General features: G+C 44.0%; 9 protein-coding genes across 9 annotated transcripts; 6 read left to right on the top strand and 3 right to left on the bottom strand.

Annotated features, from left to right (window-relative positions):
* The first annotated feature begins 131 nt into the window (after positions 1 to 131).
* On the top strand, positions 132 to 1,189 carry V2V93DRAFT_369654 (Pam16-domain-containing protein). Its single transcript, XM_066910079.1, has 2 exons — positions 132 to 445; positions 513 to 1,189. Exons 1-2 carry the CDS (start codon positions 443 to 445, stop codon positions 885 to 887), a joined length of 378 nt encoding a protein of 125 aa, XP_066765658.1. The 5' UTR covers positions 132 to 442; the 3' UTR covers positions 888 to 1,189.
* Positions 1,108 to 2,853, top strand: V2V93DRAFT_369651 (uncharacterized protein; the record flags this gene model as incomplete). The annotated part of the gene is made up of 2 exons (XM_066910078.1): positions 1,108 to 2,083; positions 2,139 to 2,853. Coding segments are annotated over exons 1-2 (1,097 nt in total), but the record flags the coding sequence as incomplete, so codon positions are not given.
* A 63-nt stretch (positions 2,854 to 2,916) lies between these two features.
* V2V93DRAFT_238616 (4'-phosphopantetheinyl transferase superfamily) lies at positions 2,917 to 3,686 on the top strand. Its single transcript, XM_066907081.1, has 3 exons — positions 2,917 to 3,308; positions 3,359 to 3,450; positions 3,505 to 3,686. The coding sequence occupies exons 1-3, from the start codon at positions 3,070 to 3,072 to the stop codon at positions 3,618 to 3,620; spliced, it is 447 nt and encodes a 148-aa protein (XP_066765656.1). The 5' UTR covers positions 2,917 to 3,069; the 3' UTR covers positions 3,621 to 3,686.
* V2V93DRAFT_369646 (glucosidase II beta subunit-like-domain-containing protein) lies at positions 3,600 to 5,772 on the bottom strand. The gene is made up of 4 exons (XM_066910077.1): positions 5,339 to 5,772; positions 4,450 to 5,280; positions 4,041 to 4,395; positions 3,600 to 3,977 (listed from the first exon to the last, which is right to left on the bottom strand). Exons 1-4 carry the CDS (start codon positions 5,445 to 5,447, stop codon positions 3,752 to 3,754), a joined length of 1,521 nt encoding a protein of 506 aa, XP_066765655.1. The 5' UTR covers positions 5,448 to 5,772; the 3' UTR covers positions 3,600 to 3,751.
* Positions 5,773 to 5,875: 103 nt separating this feature from the next.
* V2V93DRAFT_369643 (Metallo-dependent phosphatase-like protein) lies at positions 5,876 to 8,035 on the top strand. The gene is made up of 3 exons (XM_066910076.1): positions 5,876 to 6,365; positions 6,420 to 7,603; positions 7,664 to 8,035. Exons 1-3 carry the CDS (start codon positions 6,117 to 6,119, stop codon positions 7,815 to 7,817), a joined length of 1,587 nt encoding a protein of 528 aa, XP_066765654.1. The 5' UTR covers positions 5,876 to 6,116; the 3' UTR covers positions 7,818 to 8,035.
* On the bottom strand, positions 7,938 to 9,789 carry V2V93DRAFT_369641 (Mu homology domain-containing protein). The gene is made up of 4 exons (XM_066910075.1): positions 9,413 to 9,789; positions 8,922 to 9,357; positions 8,740 to 8,860; positions 7,938 to 8,680 (listed from the first exon to the last, which is right to left on the bottom strand). Exons 1-4 carry the CDS (start codon positions 9,533 to 9,535, stop codon positions 8,065 to 8,067), a joined length of 1,296 nt encoding a protein of 431 aa, XP_066765653.1. The 5' UTR covers positions 9,536 to 9,789; the 3' UTR covers positions 7,938 to 8,064.
* A 469-nt stretch (positions 9,790 to 10,258) lies between these two features.
* On the top strand, positions 10,259 to 11,802 carry V2V93DRAFT_369638 (WD40-repeat-containing domain protein). The gene is made up of 3 exons (XM_066910074.1): positions 10,259 to 10,792; positions 10,857 to 10,970; positions 11,025 to 11,802. Exons 1-3 carry the CDS (start codon positions 10,517 to 10,519, stop codon positions 11,667 to 11,669), a joined length of 1,035 nt encoding a protein of 344 aa, XP_066765652.1. The 5' UTR covers positions 10,259 to 10,516; the 3' UTR covers positions 11,670 to 11,802.
* A 269-nt stretch (positions 11,803 to 12,071) lies between these two features.
* On the bottom strand, positions 12,072 to 14,084 carry V2V93DRAFT_358888 (uncharacterized protein; the record flags this gene model as incomplete). Its single annotated transcript, XM_066908075.1, has 4 exons — positions 12,072 to 12,245; positions 12,303 to 12,932; positions 12,985 to 14,040; positions 14,082 to 14,084. 4 exons carry the CDS (start codon positions 14,082 to 14,084, stop codon positions 12,072 to 12,074), a joined length of 1,863 nt encoding a protein of 620 aa, XP_066765651.1.
* A 504-nt stretch (positions 14,085 to 14,588) lies between these two features.
* Positions 14,589 to 15,906, top strand: V2V93DRAFT_369633 (60S ribosomal protein uL4). The gene is made up of 3 exons (XM_066910073.1): positions 14,589 to 14,841; positions 14,935 to 15,041; positions 15,112 to 15,906. The coding sequence occupies exons 1-3, from the start codon at positions 14,640 to 14,642 to the stop codon at positions 15,820 to 15,822; spliced, it is 1,020 nt and encodes a 339-aa protein (XP_066765650.1). The 5' UTR covers positions 14,589 to 14,639; the 3' UTR covers positions 15,823 to 15,906.
* Positions 15,907 to 16,036: the final 130 nt, after the last annotated feature.

Here is a 16,036-nt window from a genome sequence, read left to right as displayed (position 1 = left end):
CAAAAGGGAACATACTATTTAGCCGTAAAACTCTTAAATAGTCCTGACAACTTAACAGGTAGGAAATAAATACTGTATATAAAAATATTACAATCAAGCGGGGAATGCAAGGATCTACCAGTTTAAACGGACTCGGGAGTGTTTTTGAGCCTCGCTCCTAATTTACGAAAAGTTTATACAAACTAGTTTTTGACTGCGGTGAATTTTCGTTCACAGATCCGAACAACGGAATCAAGCACGAGTATACTGAATATTTCTTTTATATTCGAGTATTACACTCTATATCTGTATCATATACTAAGAGTAATATCCAATACTTGAGATACTCCAAGTATTTCTCAAATTGTTGCTCGACGCGGGTTCTGCAGTGTTTCCGTCGCCACTTGCAACTACACAGGACAAATTGACCATCATCGACGTCTAAACGAACTGATTAATACAGATGGTATTGCTGCTATGAAATTTAATGTGCCTATTGAATAATGCTCATACTGATATGTCAATGATTGCAGGCTCACAGGATCCTAGTCCAGGTCGTGCTGACCGGAGCTCAGGTGTTTGGTCGCGCCTTTTTCCAGGCCTACAAGCAGGCTGCTGCTACAAGCGCAACTCAGGCAACAACAGCAGCCAAAGAAGGCGGATTAGCTCTTGACGAAGCCTGCCGGATCTTGCATGTTCAGCAGCAGAACTTACAACGGGAAGAGGTTGCGAGACGGTTCGAACACCTCTTCAACGTCAACAGCAAAGAGAAGGGCGGCAGCTTTTATATACAGAGCAAGGTTTACCGCGCCAAAGAGCGACTGGATCTTGAACTGTCTAAGAATGAACCACCTGCGACGTCTTCTCCGTCAGAAGCACCAGGAGGCGGAAGTCCAGCGGCGAGTTGATGAGTGCTAATAAAATGTTACAAAATTGTATATAGGTTAATGTTTCTCTTGTTTTATATTTGTCAGACTCTAACGAGCCGTAATAGAGCTTTTTTTTGAATATATGTCTTATGCTTGTTACATTATCCTATTCGAGCTGCCGTGAGGAATATGTCATGTAACTTCCAGATAGTGAGGCTGAGGATCTACCTCGCACCAGACACCTACTTCGCCCCTATTGCCTTTAGATCATCTTATCCTTCTTCAATATCCTTTATTTCTGTATACCCATTTTTCTTTCTGTTCTTTTTTCTTTTTCCAAGCTGTTCACAACGAGATGGCATTTTCTTTCATTAAACGCGTCCGCGACAGCGCTGCTAAGAGGGAAGACAAGACACACAACGCGGCTTTATCCCTACCAACTCCAGACTCCTTTAGACAGACGCTTCTGCTTCCTGATCTTGTAGAGCGCTTCAATCTTCCTTTGGACGATGATCTTAATTTGTCGCATCGGGAGTTTAAAATTCCCTCTGAAGCCTACGTCTCGTCCACGACCCTTGTCCACGCCGTGTATTGCCCTGATATTGAGACAGATCATGAGTCTGACTCATGCGTGGACAATACCAACTTGCAGGTTATGGATATATCTGATCCCGGAATGTCGATGTCAAGACTAGAAAGCGAAGCTAGTTCTAGCCCTAGCTTTTCCTGGACATCAAGTGATAGCAATTATAGCCCGCCCTGTGCGTCTCTCGGTGACAGTCCTACTAAAGTACTGAGAGAGCAAATCCACAAAGATAAAACAGAATTCCTTTCCAAAGCCGTTCTAGATCTGCGAAATAGAGTCCGTGACGGTCAGCAACCTCGAGACTCAAGTTTGAGCGATTCGTCACTGCGGTACAGACATTCCGATACCACATTGATTGCATCATCCGCTTTACCATCGAGAGATATCGGTGATAACGACGCTGCTTCTAGCTCTCGGCTTGAGCGCGTCAGCTTTTCGTCTACCTGCTCGCGCTCATCGATTAACAATTCATATCAATTGTCTACTCGTAATTCATCTTATACCGGTCAAATCCCATCTGATGCTGATGATGACCCAAACTATCTTGACAGCTCTGGGCCAGATGAAGTTTCCTTAGAAGCTTTGGTCAGAGCTCATCTTCGAGATGGATCCGACGTGTCGACTAGAACTCGAAGAGCGTCGTACTCTGGTCAGTTTTCTTGATGTACCGCTTACTGATTCTACAATATTCATAGTCTTTGCAGAATCAGAAAAACCTGGGCTTCCAGCTTTTGCAGAGAAAAGACTGGCATTGCTCAAGCGGTCGTCTGCATTGCTGGCCGATGAAATCTCGCAATCTTATTCGGACCTACCGGATCAAAAACCTCTGAATCAAATAGCTGCTGTTCCAGTGAATCATAGCCAGACTGGGTTACAACGTGAGCACTGTGGTGTGTGTTTGTACAAAAGCCCGGAATATGAATGAACTCTGATGCATATTTTCTAGACTATACACTGCAAATGTTGCACACGTCCCTCCTACCTCGGAGAAATCCTCTGCGCTTGTGTAGTAATCTAGAAGCTATCAAATCGAATTTGAATCGGAATGCGATCATTTCGGCTGATTCAGTGAGTTTGTCATCTACCACCAATTATGGCACCAAATATGGTTGAACCATCAAGCCAGAGCAGAGTTGGGCATCTGCACTCCTTCTCAAGCCGACCGGTATTCTTTTACCTCATCTTTCGCAGCGTACGAGATTTCAAAACAGTAATTTTGCTCGAAAAGCTTTTGTAAAAATATCAAGCGGGCAAATAATTCTAAAAGAAATTTTTGCTCCTAATATATAGCTTTGCAACGCAAAGCTGTAATCGACCATCGAATTATCTGAGCGATGAACTGACTTACAACAAAATGCTAAGAGTAATTTCTAAACTTGCGATGCTAGCTAAAAAAAAACTGAACCATAACAAATTTACAAATATAAAATACTGGTATAACATGATACGTCGTTAGATCCACGTAGCTAGGTGTTTAAAAAGCCCCATTAAAACTGCTGAACTGAACTGTTCAGCTAGGGTTTTTGACTACAGCATCAAGTAAAGCTCTCCGCATGTTGACCTCGGTACTCCAACCAACAAAGCATAGAACAATATTTAGCTGAGCTGCGTTGGAATCACGCTGCAACCAACCATATGCAATTACGCAACGCAGTCTTGCAAATGCAAGCTGAAATAGTTCCTGGAATAGGCAGCAATACAATTCGCGGCATCGGAATCGACCTCGTTCATCTACCGCGTATAACGGCGTTGCTACAGCGCAAACCTGCCTATCGCTTGAAGTTCCCGGGCCGGATTTTGCATGAGCATGAGCTATTGAGGTATCAAGATCACGTTAGCAATGAGGAGAAAAGCACACTATTTCTTGGTCGCTGGTAGGTGCTTGTTCGTAAAGTATTTAGTATAAGTGGCTGACGATAAACAGCTGGGCTATTAAAGAGGCTCTTTACAAATCCCTAGACGCACCAAGACAAAAAGCATTCGAATTTAAAGACTGGTGCACAGTCGATAAAACCGGTAAGAAGCAGTGTTGTATATTCTACGCTCTTCCTTTATCTGACTGTTCGATAGGTCCGCGTCCAATAATCAAAAATTTTGATCTAAATGACGAAGAGCGATTTCTGGTTTCTGTTACACATGACGGTGAATACGTTGTCGCAGTAGTAGTCCGCGATAAAGCAAGTTGACAAGATACTACGGTACAGTAATTCGCGTCGTTATGCGTCATGTCTATTCTATATTACATTACCCGCCATTTATATACTTTTTGCCTGTCTCTACACGCGACTGAGCCTTCGGAAGCTTATGTCTCATCCAGCTATAGTTCGTCTTTAATTTTGCCGTTATCTGCAGTTACGGGCGGTGTACACATTGCAGGAGTCATGATCTTGAACATATACTCGCACATTGCAGGCTCAGAGACGGAAAGAAGTTTGTTCTTCTCACCACAACGCATCTCAACCGTCGTGCTGCGGTGAGGACCATTCCAGCACTTTAGACCTTGAGTAAAGTACAGTTTGTTTCCTTCCAATCGATCAAAGGTTCTATGCGTAATATTGACCATCAGTGAATGTTTTACGTGGGGTAAAAGAATAATCGATACATACCCTAATACGGTCTGGATTCCATTCTTCGGCTTCTGCACTGTCTTTGAATTGAAGCAAAGTTCATAAGTATAGTCTCCACTTTCGGAACTGATACAATCCCCAGAAAGGGCACGGAAAACATCGTCATCCCCAAAGTTTCCAGAAATATCATTGTTGAGGTTTTCAGCCTTTATTTCGAGTTCAGTGACTTGGTCCTTGGCTTCGGCTATTTCCCTCTTAGCAGTCGTGACAGTCGGTGCTTCAGATGTATTGCGAGCAGCCAGGAGTCCATGGTTAACAAGGAAATCAACCAATTCTTGTTTTTTGTTATGAATCCAGACTCTCCATTGAATAGGAATATATGAGTTGTAATCCACTACATATTCGGTTAGACACTAGCTTTTGACTGGTTAAATATAAGTTTTCTCACCAAGATCAGGATCATCTTCTATGGCTTCCTCTTTAAACAACTCCCCATCGGACGCGTCAGATAGATGAGATACAAGTTCCTCGTAGCCGCTGTCTATAAGAGGCGATTCCATCAATGCAGAGTACGCTTTAACCGCATTTTTGACGCCTTCGTCATTGTAATTTGGATTATATTCTTCTTTAAGATTCTTGAGAATTTCTTCCGAGATAGCGAGACGATCCTCAATGATGGCTATGTGCTCTAGCATCGCATTTTTGGCAAGCTGGTACTCCACTATGCGCTCTTTGAGACGCTCCAAGTAAGGATCTCCCTTCTTTCCGACCCTCATAGATGAATCAAGTTCAGCCAGCTTTACCGCCTCTTCGGCATTTTGCAGTCTGGTCTTAGCGAGCTTTAGCTGTGTTTGAATTTGTGCCTGCTCCTTCAGTAGTCCTGTTTTCAACGAAGCTGCCTTAGTGACTAACTTCGAGCGAGCGTTCCAACCTTCGATCTGAATTCTATTTATCTCGGCTTCGCGTTTCTGACGCTCAGCAGCCATTTCGCGGCATTTGTTTTCGCATTTAACGAATCCAGCCCATTCATCTGATCCATCGCAGCAGATCTCATAGTCGCAAATTCCGTCGTTCACCTGGGATGACGCTAAGAGACCAGGAACATGTCCCTTGTTTTGGCAGTAAAATTTACCATCGGCGCAAGCAGACGTGCCTGGCTCATCGCTTCCGTCGGGACAGTCGCAGTAATCGTCGTTAACGCGTGAGATAGGAATCAGGATGTCCTTGTTGCCGAGGCATGCCCAGTATCCAGATTCATCTGGCATATATAATTTTTGATCTGTGCACAGGTTTAGCATATACCATTGTTAATCAAAAATTACCAGAAAAGAACTTACCAGCAACTGAGACACCCCTAATAACCTGAGTTTTGACCGCTGAAACGCTGTGGGCGATTGCCAGCACGACTGTTGCTGCAGTGCACCACTGACGAGCTCTGAAAAACATATCTACAGCCGATGGTTGATCAATGCGTCTTCCTTTTCCTTTAGATTTTCTCTGCTCTTTCACCTAGTGCCAAAGTTCTCTGATCTTCAATGATACTACGAGGGAAGGTACAAGTTGCTTGTGGACGAATCGAAGGATCCCCCTTAGCTGGGTTTAGACGTGTCCTAATCAAGATCGCTTAAGTTTGAGCTCACTATGTAGTAGCCTGTCTTTCAGTACATTACTCGCCAATGTCATAAAAAATATAAATATTACTAAAGCGTCTTATTATTGTGTAAAATCGGTATTATATAAATATTTTCTGTTCTATTTTATCACTCACGATTCACAGCTGCATATCTATTGGAGTGCTGCAATGGGCTACTAAAGTTTATTAAAACAACCTATTAGTTGTTTTAAGACCCCACAGGACACTTGCACTTCACCGTCTTTCGAAGCCGTGCAGCGATTCTTTGTCTTTTGGGTATCCTCGTTGCAACGCAGTCTTTAGAAATTATTCTTGGTATATCCGGATTGTATATTATATTATACAATCTGTATTTGCGACTGTAATCTGTATTGCCGAATTGATATTCAATTGTTCCGGCCCTTGTGATCTCTCTCTTGACGAATCATTCATTAGATAATTTTATCTGAAGACCGACGAGATAACGCCTTCCTGCTTTCCAAATGTCAGACGTTAATTCTTCATCCGACGAAGACACTAGTCTCTCGAGCGTTGATGAGCTTGTTCAACAGTTACCTGACCTCTCTCATCGACCGCCACCAACAAAGGCGGATCAGGAAAAGGCAGCGAAGCTCAAAGATGCAGCTAACAAAATTCTCGCAGCGGGTGATTACCAGCAAGCTATTAAGACATACACGCAAGCCATTGAACTTGATCCGACAAAGGAAGTGTACTGGGCTAATCGTGCTCAGGTATGTAGCAAAGAGTAGGAAATTCTGGAGTATCGCATTAACAGATCTTTCCAGGCAAACATCAAGGAAGAATTATATGGCGCAGCTATCGCTGACGCTACCGAAGCGATTCAGATGAACCCCGACTACATCAAATCGTATTATCGCCGAGCAACTGCTTACGCCGCCATCCTGCGCCCCAAGGATGCCTTGAAAGATTACCAGACCGTTGTTAAGCGCGTGCCCAACGATAAGAGCGCACGCGCCAAACGCGACGAGTGCCAAAAAATTGTCCGCAGGCTTGCTTTTGAGGCAGCAATTGAAGTTGGTGAAGAGGCATCGGTTGCAGATCAAGTTGACTATCTGTCAATGGTTGTCGAGAATGGCTATGACGGTGCTAGACTAGAATCTGCTACGGAAAAAACTGAGGACGGCAAGGGCGCGAAGCTTGTAATGACTCCAGAGTTTATCGACGATATGATTACCAGATTCAAGGCTGGAAAGAGATTACATCGTAAATATGTCTTTGCTATTATCATTGAGGTTATGAAAATTTTCAAGTCTGAGCCAACTATGGTTGAGGTCTCCGTTGAGAATGATGAACTACTTTCAGTATGCGGTGACACCCACGGCCAGCTCTATGACGTTCTTGAACTTTTCAGATTTAATGGTGCTCCTTCAGAAAAGCATAGCTATTTGTTCAATGGTGATTTCGTTGATAGAGGATCTTGGTCTACAGAGGTCGCGTTGTTGCTTTTTTCGTACAAATGGCTATACCCGTCAAAGTTCTTTCTAAACAGAGGTAACCATGAAGCAAACGATATGAACAAAGTCTATGGATTTGAAGGTGAGTGCAAGGCCAAATACTCAGAAAAGATTTTCAAAGTATTTTCAGAGTCGTTTAGCACGATGCCTCTCGCGACTCTAATTGGTAACAACTACTTTGTTCTGCACGGAGGTCTATTCTCCGATGATAATATCACTCTTGACGATGTCCGCAAGTATAACCGATTTGCGCAGAAGCAGCCTGGCCAAAGTGGGTTGATGATGGAAATGCTGTGGACCGATCCTCAACCCCAACCTGGTCGCGGTCCGAGCAAGCGTGGAGTTGGTCTTCAGTTTGGCCCTGACGTTACGAAACGATTTTGCGACGCTAATGGATTAATGGCAGTTATTCGCAGTCATGAAGTGCGAATGGGTGGCTATGAAATTGAGCACGACGGTCGTTTAATTACTGTCTTTTCTGCTCCTAACTACTGGTATGCTAATTATATTCTACAAATCTGTATTGACGATTAAGATCTAATGTTTTTGTTTAGCGATTCGCAAGGAAATAAGGGAGCTGTAATCAACATCAAGAGTGATTATGAGCTTAATTTTAAAACTTATGATGCTGTGCCTCATCCAGATATCAAGCCAATGGGTATGTCCATCAATCGTATCTCAAAGCACTCAGCGCGATCTTTTTGCTAACATATTTCATCTGCAGCTTATGCCAGCAATCTTATGATGTAAAAAAGGTTGAAGTTGTAATATATGCATTTCCATGCACTATGTCGTAGCTCAGTTAGCTGAAGGTTTTAGTGTATATAGTTTGGAGGCGGATCGAGAATATTAATTAATTTAATACTTTCTGTGAGTTGGTATAAACAATATTATCGGGCAATCTATTCATAATACACACATAATACACATAAAAGCTGCGAAACAGAAAAGACCATCAAAACCGAATCTCATAACTGCCTGCTCTCACAACATATCGAACCCACTTCACCGACGTATAATTTGACTTTTCAAAAACTTTCAAATATCGCACCAACAATCCCGAACTCGTAAACATCATAAGATTAAACTGCATAGCCACAGGCGGACGCGACCAAGTTTTAGTGTTTGTCATTGACGATAGCAACTCTGCATCAGCCGAAAATACATACTCAGAATCACCCGGAAATCTGGCAATCCGCCAATGAATCGCATTGTCAGAAGGCTCATATTTAGCCTTCCCGTGGGATACATGGGTAGAAACTGAAGCTGTATTGAGAGGTGTCGGAATCTTGACAAGGACGCCAGTTGCAAATAGTTTTGAGCCAAATGTCGCCTTAACAGCTATTTTGTATTCAACCCTACTTTTCCCAATCTCATTGACTAGGACGTGGACCTTGAATGGTAGATTAATATTTTCAGTTGTGCGATATTTCATCAGCTCGAATTCGCCATCGGGCGGAATAAAACTGATTGTTCGATCAGCATCGAATTTACCAAGTCGCACACATTGGTGAAACTGACAATCCTCCAATGAAACTGAGCCAGCAGCAGCTTTTGACATTTTGCTTGAGCTAAAAAAGATTGTGTGTCAGCCGTGTATAATGAACGCGTATAATACTATAGTTCTTACTGAAAGTCTTCCGACGGATCAATTAGCAAACTGTCGTTGAGTCCGAATTTGCATTCCGGTGTTCCTGATAAATACGCTCGAAGAATTATCTGGCCTGCGACATCAGCTCGCAGAACGCTTCCTAGACGTATACTTAGTCAGCTCTGTCTGCCATCTCTAATGACTGTAAGAAAAACACATACCAGCAGCACTCATCAGCAAATTCACATCTTCAAATACATCCACAAAAACTTCGTTTCGGCGATATTTAATATTGTCTCGTCTCCATGACAAAGCACCGGTAGCTTGCATTGTAATCTTTGATGATTCCTCCATTCGAGTTTCTGATCGTACACCTTCAGTCATAATATACATTTTTAAAGTGTCTGTCTCGGTGTTCTGAGGATATCCAAAATCCATGATCTCGTCGAGCAGCTCATAGATTAAAGTGAAATTATTTTTGACGGCTTCTTCATCAAATTTTCCGAAGTATGATCTTCCTAGTGTCACTATCTTATACAGAAATTCAAATACTAGAGCGATATCGGCATTCTGACGTGAAATTGCGACAACGTAGATATTGTCATGCTTTACATGACAAAAAGTGGTAGTTCCAAGTGTTAAAACAGGAGATCGTACCTATTTCGTTAGTTGGATAAATCAAATAAATTCACGGAAATAAAACGATGCTTACATCGGAATTTGATATAACTTGAATTCTGAAAAGATCAGATATACTCCGTCGAAGACCCTCACGATATAGTCGCGAAATCAGGACCTCGCCCTTTTGATTGTATAGAAGAACTGCTGATATCATATTTCCAGCGCTCTATATTGAAACCAGTGGGATTGTTTCTAGTTTATTAACGGCAATTGTGCACTAACTGAACTGCATAGACAGGTGTTGAAGTTGAAGGTTGTTTGTGTCGTAATTAGAGTCAACAATCGGGAAATTTGAGAAGTTTCCAGTCGATTGCGGACTCGCAGTCATATAAAAGGAGAATATATCAAAAGATTAAAGAATGCTTTGTTGCAAGTAGTGGAAGTTTCGCATTGAACCAGATATTTCAGTTGACGGACTACAACTCGGCATCTACGGCCATTCATCCTTATTCACAACTCACGTTGATCACATATTGATCACTAAATTATAGCCGGGTAATGCAGACTCTATTATCCTTCAGACTCAGAGTGTTATTCAGTGAGACAATTGTTACATTATTACAAGATAATCAATTACATTCTAATTATATACGGTGTGCGATTGTATGAAAAATCGCGTTTAGTGGTGAGTAGTCGGTAGAGACAGGTCGTTGACAAGGTAGCCCAGCTTCCGGGTATTAAAAGCTTCAAAGCAAATGCTCTACTCTTTTACGGGAAACAAGTTAAATTCAGGAGAAAAAATAGAATATGAAAGAGAGAATCCAAAGAATTGCAAACAAAAACAAAGTTGAAGACCTAAGAAGAAGTACGCGCCTCGGTCGCTCCAAAGACTGGCTCATAAAAGTGGAGATGCGGCGCCGCGATCTCGCCCCGCCATCGCTTTGATTTATTTAAGCGACCAATATCTCTAATCACCTCTGATCTTTGCCGGCAAGTCGTTATTTGATTCAAACAGTGAAGCTATACTTTTTGCGTTTAGTTGAATTGCTTTGCCGTTTGTATCCCTTGAGTTGCAGAGCTGGAAGATGGAATTGAAGCCGGAGATCTAACTTTGACTAATACCAAGAATCTACGGCTTCGTGCAACGACTTCACCTCAAATAAGTCGCTAGTATTATCCACCTTATAGTGACACAATGTATTCATTCCGTACTTCCGGATTTAACGGATACGCTGTACAGTACTCTCCCTTTTTCGATTCCCGATTAGCATGCGCTGCGTCTGCGAACTTTGGACTCGTCGGCAATGGTCGGCTGTATATCCTCGGGTTGAGTGCGTCCGGCATAGTAGCTGAGAAATGGTTTGATACGCAGGACGGACTTTTTGATTGTGCATGGTCTGAGAATCATGAGAATCAAATTGCTGTTGCAACCGGCGATGGCAGTGTGAAGCTCTTCGACATATCGCTTAGCGTACGCTTCTCATCTCCGTGCGTTGATTCATATCATATTCGTTACTGACACCTTTTATGTTTAGGATTATCCTATTCAGAGCTGGAGAGAGCACACAAGAGAAGTGTTTTCGGTAAATTGGAACCTCGTCGACAAAACTACTTTCTGCACATCAAGTTGGGACGGCTTGGTTAAAATCGTGAGTCCTTCTGTGCAATTACACGCCCTCAAGGTTTAATACTGACAGCCATAGTGGTCTCCTGTACGACCTACTTCACTATCAACATTACGACCACATGCATCACAGCTATCATGTACATATTCCGCGTCATACTCACCGCACAATGCTACGATGTTAGCATCCTGCTCTTCAGACTCCTTCCTGCGCCTCTGGGATCCTCGAACAGGAGAATTCCCTACAAGCTCTGTCTATGCGCATAATGGGGCCGAAGTTCTTTCGCTAGATTGGAACAAATATCGACCCGAAGTTCTAGCCACATCGTCCGTCGATCGCACGATTAAGATTTGGGATTTACGCTTCCTTGGCCGCGCAGGCGGCACTACAACCGGCAGTCCTGTGAACGAGTTAATCGGTCATGACTACGCGGTACGCAAAATTGCTTGGTCACCGCACGCACCGGAATTGCTTCTTTCGGCAAGTTACGACATGAGTGCGCGTGTCTGGGAGGATAGTTCTGCGTTGAAGCAGCCGATGCAATTGAGTAATATGCGACAGCGCGGACCGAATACTGGACTGCGCGCCGTGTGGGATAAGCATACCGAGTTTGTTGTTGGTTGTGATTGGAGTCTCTGGGGTGCTGAAGGATGGGTGTGTACGGTTGGATGGGACGAGATGGTTTGGGTCTGGGATGTAAGAAGTGCAAAGTTACAAGGATAGAAGGGCTTTTAATCGTTCAATTCTAGAAAGCAGGGCAGTAATTACCTCGCGTTCAATGACGAATGCCGCTTTGCTTATAAAGCAAATTATTATCACTAGTAAAAGTAATAAACTATCAAAATTGTGTCATTTATTATATTCAGTCCTATAAAACATATAGACAAACCAAACCAAAAGCTCCAAACCAAGGGGGGGGGGGGGAAATGGACCTCAAATTTTGGCAACAAGCTTATACAAAATTAATCGCTAGGTGTCCATCTACTGAATTTTCAGACAGGCCGATCTCAACGTCAGAAATCATCATTATAAGCTAATAGGTATAAAAGAAACAGAAAAGCCAAAACTATCAGAGAAGGTATAATTCTTGGTAGATATGCCATTCCTATCGATACACTAAAAATTTCAAAAGTTGTTCTGAATACCGGTAAGCACAAGCCATCTAGGAGGCATCACTGGTTTAATGGAGTCGATGGGATATTCTGAGGAGTGCCACCGCTCGTCATCGTCTTGGTCGCAAGAAACGGAAACAGAAACAGAGCGCAGAATCCTGGCGGGTTCATGGTATAGCACCAGCTGCTGTTGAGTAATTCAGTCAACAGTGAATTGCGTAAGAAGTTATAGCAGCCTACTTACGGTGTCAATCAGAGGACAAAGGTCTTCATTAAAAAGGCTCTCGCTTCCTTGACCATCGGTAATAGCCAACGCTTTGCGAGTATTAAGACTCAGCAACCAAGGAATTCGCGGCATAAAAAAATAAAGAGCAAGACTAGGCCATATCTCAAGTCCATGCTTGAAAGCCATCCAATGGTACATGGCAAGAAACGACAGTTTCAAAACTGCGCAAGAAACACCGACAGGAGAGATTGTTCGAGAGAATGGCGTGTCAGATTCAGTAGCTGGGGGTGCTGCTAAATCTGAGGCAATCTCTTGAAGAGCAGCGCAGCGCATGGCATGAGCTGTCTCTGTGAGATGTCCGGGTACGATGATAGAAGGTTCAGCTGGCAGCAACGTGCAAACTCGTTTGATGCCACATGATGTGATCTGCTGCAGTCTGATCGGTCCAACAACTGCAGTGCATGTAACAGAAAATGGTACCAAAGGGTATGCTTGCTGGAATCGCAAAATAGAAAATAGATAGTTTCTTTCTCTTTCAATGAGAAGAGGCACAATGATAATAAAGAAATGGAGGTCATTCCAGGTCCTCGCCTGTTCTATACGCTGACAGATGTGAAGCTTAAAGGCGGGTTCAGAACAGAGCACAGGCTGCCATAAAATTGTTAACTTCCAATCAGCTCTTTCAGATGAAAATTCATACCGATATATTCTCTCTTCTGATAACAGGAGAGTGTCTTGCAGGCTTGCAATCTTTGGACTCATTCGACCACGTCACCAAGAAGTAGTTTCTGCTCTTCGCCATAAAGAGTAGCAAAATGCTAAAAATGAGCATGAAAACTCCAAATATCGTTAAAAGATGCCCGACATTTATCTGACAGCCGAGCTCGAGTAAAGCGGCGCGCCATATCTCTGATCTGAGAATAGCCTGCAGCCAAAGATACACCGCGCCAAACAACAATCCACCAACCATGTGATAAACACCAGAGAATGAATTACTGGGCAGAAATGGCGCGTCGGTGCCGTCGGTCGTGGCTGAGGTAGGTGCCGCTTCAAGGTTCTCAATTTCATCCTCACCGATCAAGAGTTCAGGAGTAGGCTTGAGAGACGAAGAGAAGAAGTCAAAAGCGGAACGGCTGCGTTTGTAAGAGCAGTCGTATGTTTTGTCATTCTCCAATGTAGAATAGGGCACTGACTCTGAATCCGGCGTGGGAGAATTGGGCTGTACTTTGGCAGTGTCAGATTCGACAGGCTTTGTTGTGAAATCAAAAAAAAAAGCCTGGCAGAACCGACTTGAGTCTATAGGTTCAGAAGCACTAGTTGCGCGTCGTTTCATCAAGATAATCTTTCGGGCGCTCGACAAGCTCGAGCGCTGGCCACAGGCAGGAGTCAGGTCCTGCTGGCCAGAAGAAAGCGAAGATTTAGGGGAGGAAGCAACAGACCTAATGACAGTTATATCAACAGGATGATGTTTTTGATCAATTGTATAAAGTGGGACATCCTTGCTTAGCTGAAGTTGAGCTATTTGAGCTTGCCTGTCCATCTCGTGAGAAGAAAGACAGCTCAAACGGTCGGCGATGCCCTCGGCCTGCTGGCTTGTAGCTCCAGAGACGGCAGCAGCAGAACTATTAGCAGCAGAGAGAGACACAGTTTCCACAAAAAGAAAAGCAAAGAGCAAGGGTGGAAATTGAGGAAATGCCTCGCGTGGGTTGACGTATGCTAGTGTATGCGAGGCGGTCAGGAACGATCCGGTAGGACGCTGGACACAGGTCGGGAGGGGAAGTAAACTGTTGAAAATACCATACCAACCTAACCAGGAAGATGAAAAGACTAAAAAATCAGCTGAAATGTAGAAATTCACACTGCAGAATGTGAATGGGAGAAGTAGTAGAGGCTGAATGAGGAGAGGAGCATAGAGAATGTATTCTTCATGAGCAGATTCGAATGTGGGCTGGCTGAGTAGAACTCGTCGTGCGTGCTGATCTTTCGCTACAAGCAAACCACTTTTCTAGTTCTTTTTCGAATATTTTGTGTGTCTGGATACTCCGAGACAGGGCAAGGCATGTTTTAATTGTTATATCTAATACAGCTTGGTCAGTCTCGAATCAATTCAATTAGTCTCATACTAATAAATATGCGGCTCATAATTACCCTAACCGGATGATATGGTAAATGCTATTAAGTACCAGTGTAGGGTTAAGCAGTGTAGGTCACAGACCTACAAATTTTAGAAAGCAGTCACAATCAGTGCGGCTCTTGGAGGCTTTCGCCAATTCTCTATCAGAGAATGCAACTTCACGAAGAGCTATTCAGCAAGCTAGCCATCAACAACCAGCAACAGCCAGAAAATCCACAGAAATGGCCACTTTCAGACCTCAGATTTCGGTATTCACCATTGACGGATCCTCCGCATCAAAGGAGATCCCTCTCCCCGCTGTCTTCAAGGCGCCCATCCGTTCGGACATTGTCCACGCCGTCTACACCGGTGTCGCTAAGAACAAGCGCCAGGCCTATGCCGTCTCCGAGAAGGCTGGCCATCAGACCTCTGCTGAGTCGTGGGGTATGTTACTGTCAAAATTCTTCTTGAGCACGGCCTCAAAAGATGAAGTATTTGGAGAGTAAAGAGTAGTTGTATTAACATCTGTCGATCCAGGTACTGGACGTGCCGTTGCTCGTATTCCCCGTGTCTCTGGCGGTGGTACTCACCGTGCAGGTCAGGCTGCTTTTGGAAACATGTGCCGTGGTGGTCGTATGTTTGCAGTACGTATATTTATATAGACAGTTATTGAGAGAGAAGAAAATGCAGTTTTGCTAACATTGCCGACTACAGCCTACCAAGACCTGGAGAAAGTGGCACGTTAAGATCAACCTCAACGAGAAGAGATTTGCTACTGCTTCTGCTATTGCTGCATCTGCTGTCGCCCCTCTTGTCCTCGCCCGTGGCCACAGAGTCGAGACCATTCCCGAGATTCCGCTTGTTATTGCCAACGAGGTAGAGTCGCTCACCAAGACCAAGGACGCTGTTGCCGTTCTCAAGGCCGTTGGTGCTCACCGTGACGTGATTAAGGTTATCAAGTCGCGTAAATTACGTGCTGGTAAGGGTAAGCTACGTGGACGTCGCTACACTCAGCGCCGTGGACCGCTTGTTGTTTACGGAACTGAGGGTGCCTCGCTCGTCAAGGCTTTCCGTAACATTCCTGGTGTCGAGACCGCACATGTTAGCACACTGTCCGTTTTGCAGCTTGCCCCCGGTGGCCACCTTGGCCGCTTCGTTATCTGGACCGAGTCTGCCTTTGAGCTTCTTGACAACATCTGGGGCTCCGAGTCCACTCCGTCTGCCAAGTCGTCGTACACTCTTCCCTCGAACATTGTGTACAACGCTGATATTACGCGATTGATTAACTCTGCCGAGATTCAGGCTGTTGTGAAGCCGTCAGGAGACAAGACCACCAAGCGTACTAATGTGCAGAAGAAGAACCCGCTAAAGAACAAGCAGGTGCTTCTGCGGCTCAACCCGTACGCGAAGACGTTTAAGCAGTAGAGGGTTAAAAAGGGAGAAAAAATTGGGCGATTGTATAATGATGAATTGTGTAATTGAGATTTAAATAAAGGTTTGCACATAGGATGAAGGTGACAGTAGTAAAGTAATTAGTGTAGACTTCGAAAAACACGCGATCGGACGAGTCGAGGTCGGGTGCCGCCGCATTGGGTAGTTGTCTCAGAGCCCTGAGGCCGGATTGGTGAGACCTATCACG

Source organism: Kockiozyma suomiensis, assembly GCF_038497685.1.
Source record: "Kockiozyma suomiensis strain NRRL Y-17356 unplaced genomic scaffold V2V93scaffold_7, whole genome shotgun sequence".
Taxonomy (NCBI): Eukaryota; Fungi; Ascomycota; class Lipomycetes; order Lipomycetales; family Lipomycetaceae; genus Kockiozyma; species Kockiozyma suomiensis.
This window is presented reverse-complemented; position numbering and strand designations above follow the sequence as displayed.

Coding starts and splice junctions, on each gene's coding strand:
- V2V93DRAFT_238616 (XM_066907081.1), top strand. CDS start 3,070: ATGCAATTACGCAACGCAGTCTTGCAAATGCAAGCTGAAATAGTTCCT. Junction 3,309..3,358: donor ACACTATTTCTTGGTCGCTG/GTAGGTGCTTGT, acceptor GACGATAAACAG/CTGGGCTATTAAAGAGGCTC. Junction 3,451..3,504: donor GTGCACAGTCGATAAAACCG/GTAAGAAGCAGT, acceptor ACTGTTCGATAG/GTCCGCGTCCAATAATCAAA.
- V2V93DRAFT_369646 (XM_066910077.1), bottom strand. CDS start 5,447: ATGTTTTTCAGAGCTCGTCAGTGGTGCACTGCAGCAACAGTCGTGCTG. Junction 5,281..5,338: donor TAGGGGTGTCTCAGTTGCTG/GTAAGTTCTTTT, acceptor ACCTGTGCACAG/ATCAAAAATTATATATGCCA. Junction 3,978..4,040: donor GGAATCCAGACCGTATTAGG/GTATGTATCGAT, acceptor TATTACGCATAG/AACCTTTGATCGATTGGAAG.
- V2V93DRAFT_369643 (XM_066910076.1), top strand. CDS start 6,117: ATGTCAGACGTTAATTCTTCATCCGACGAAGACACTAGTCTCTCGAGC. Junction 6,366..6,419: donor ACTGGGCTAATCGTGCTCAG/GTATGTAGCAAA, acceptor AGATCTTTCCAG/GCAAACATCAAGGAAGAATT. Junction 7,604..7,663: donor TTTTCTGCTCCTAACTACTG/GTATGCTAATTA, acceptor GTTTTTGTTTAG/CGATTCGCAAGGAAATAAGG.
- V2V93DRAFT_369641 (XM_066910075.1), bottom strand. CDS start 9,535: ATGATATCAGCAGTTCTTCTATACAATCAAAAGGGCGAGGTCCTGATT. Junction 8,861..8,921: donor TTTGCTGATGAGTGCTGCTG/GTATGTGTTTTT, acceptor GTATACGTCTAG/GAAGCGTTCTGCGAGCTGAT. Junction 8,681..8,739: donor GATCCGTCGGAAGACTTTCA/GTAAGAACTATA, acceptor AATCTTTTTTAG/CTCAAGCAAAATGTCAAAAG.
- V2V93DRAFT_369638 (XM_066910074.1), top strand. CDS start 10,517: ATGTATTCATTCCGTACTTCCGGATTTAACGGATACGCTGTACAGTAC. Junction 10,793..10,856: donor TCTTCGACATATCGCTTAGC/GTACGCTTCTCA, acceptor TTTTATGTTTAG/GATTATCCTATTCAGAGCTG. Junction 10,971..11,024: donor GGGACGGCTTGGTTAAAATC/GTGAGTCCTTCT, acceptor TGACAGCCATAG/TGGTCTCCTGTACGACCTAC.
- V2V93DRAFT_369633 (XM_066910073.1), top strand. CDS start 14,640: ATGGCCACTTTCAGACCTCAGATTTCGGTATTCACCATTGACGGATCC. Junction 14,842..14,934: donor GACCTCTGCTGAGTCGTGGG/GTATGTTACTGT, acceptor CTGTCGATCCAG/GTACTGGACGTGCCGTTGCT. Junction 15,042..15,111: donor GTGGTGGTCGTATGTTTGCA/GTACGTATATTT, acceptor TGCCGACTACAG/CCTACCAAGACCTGGAGAAA.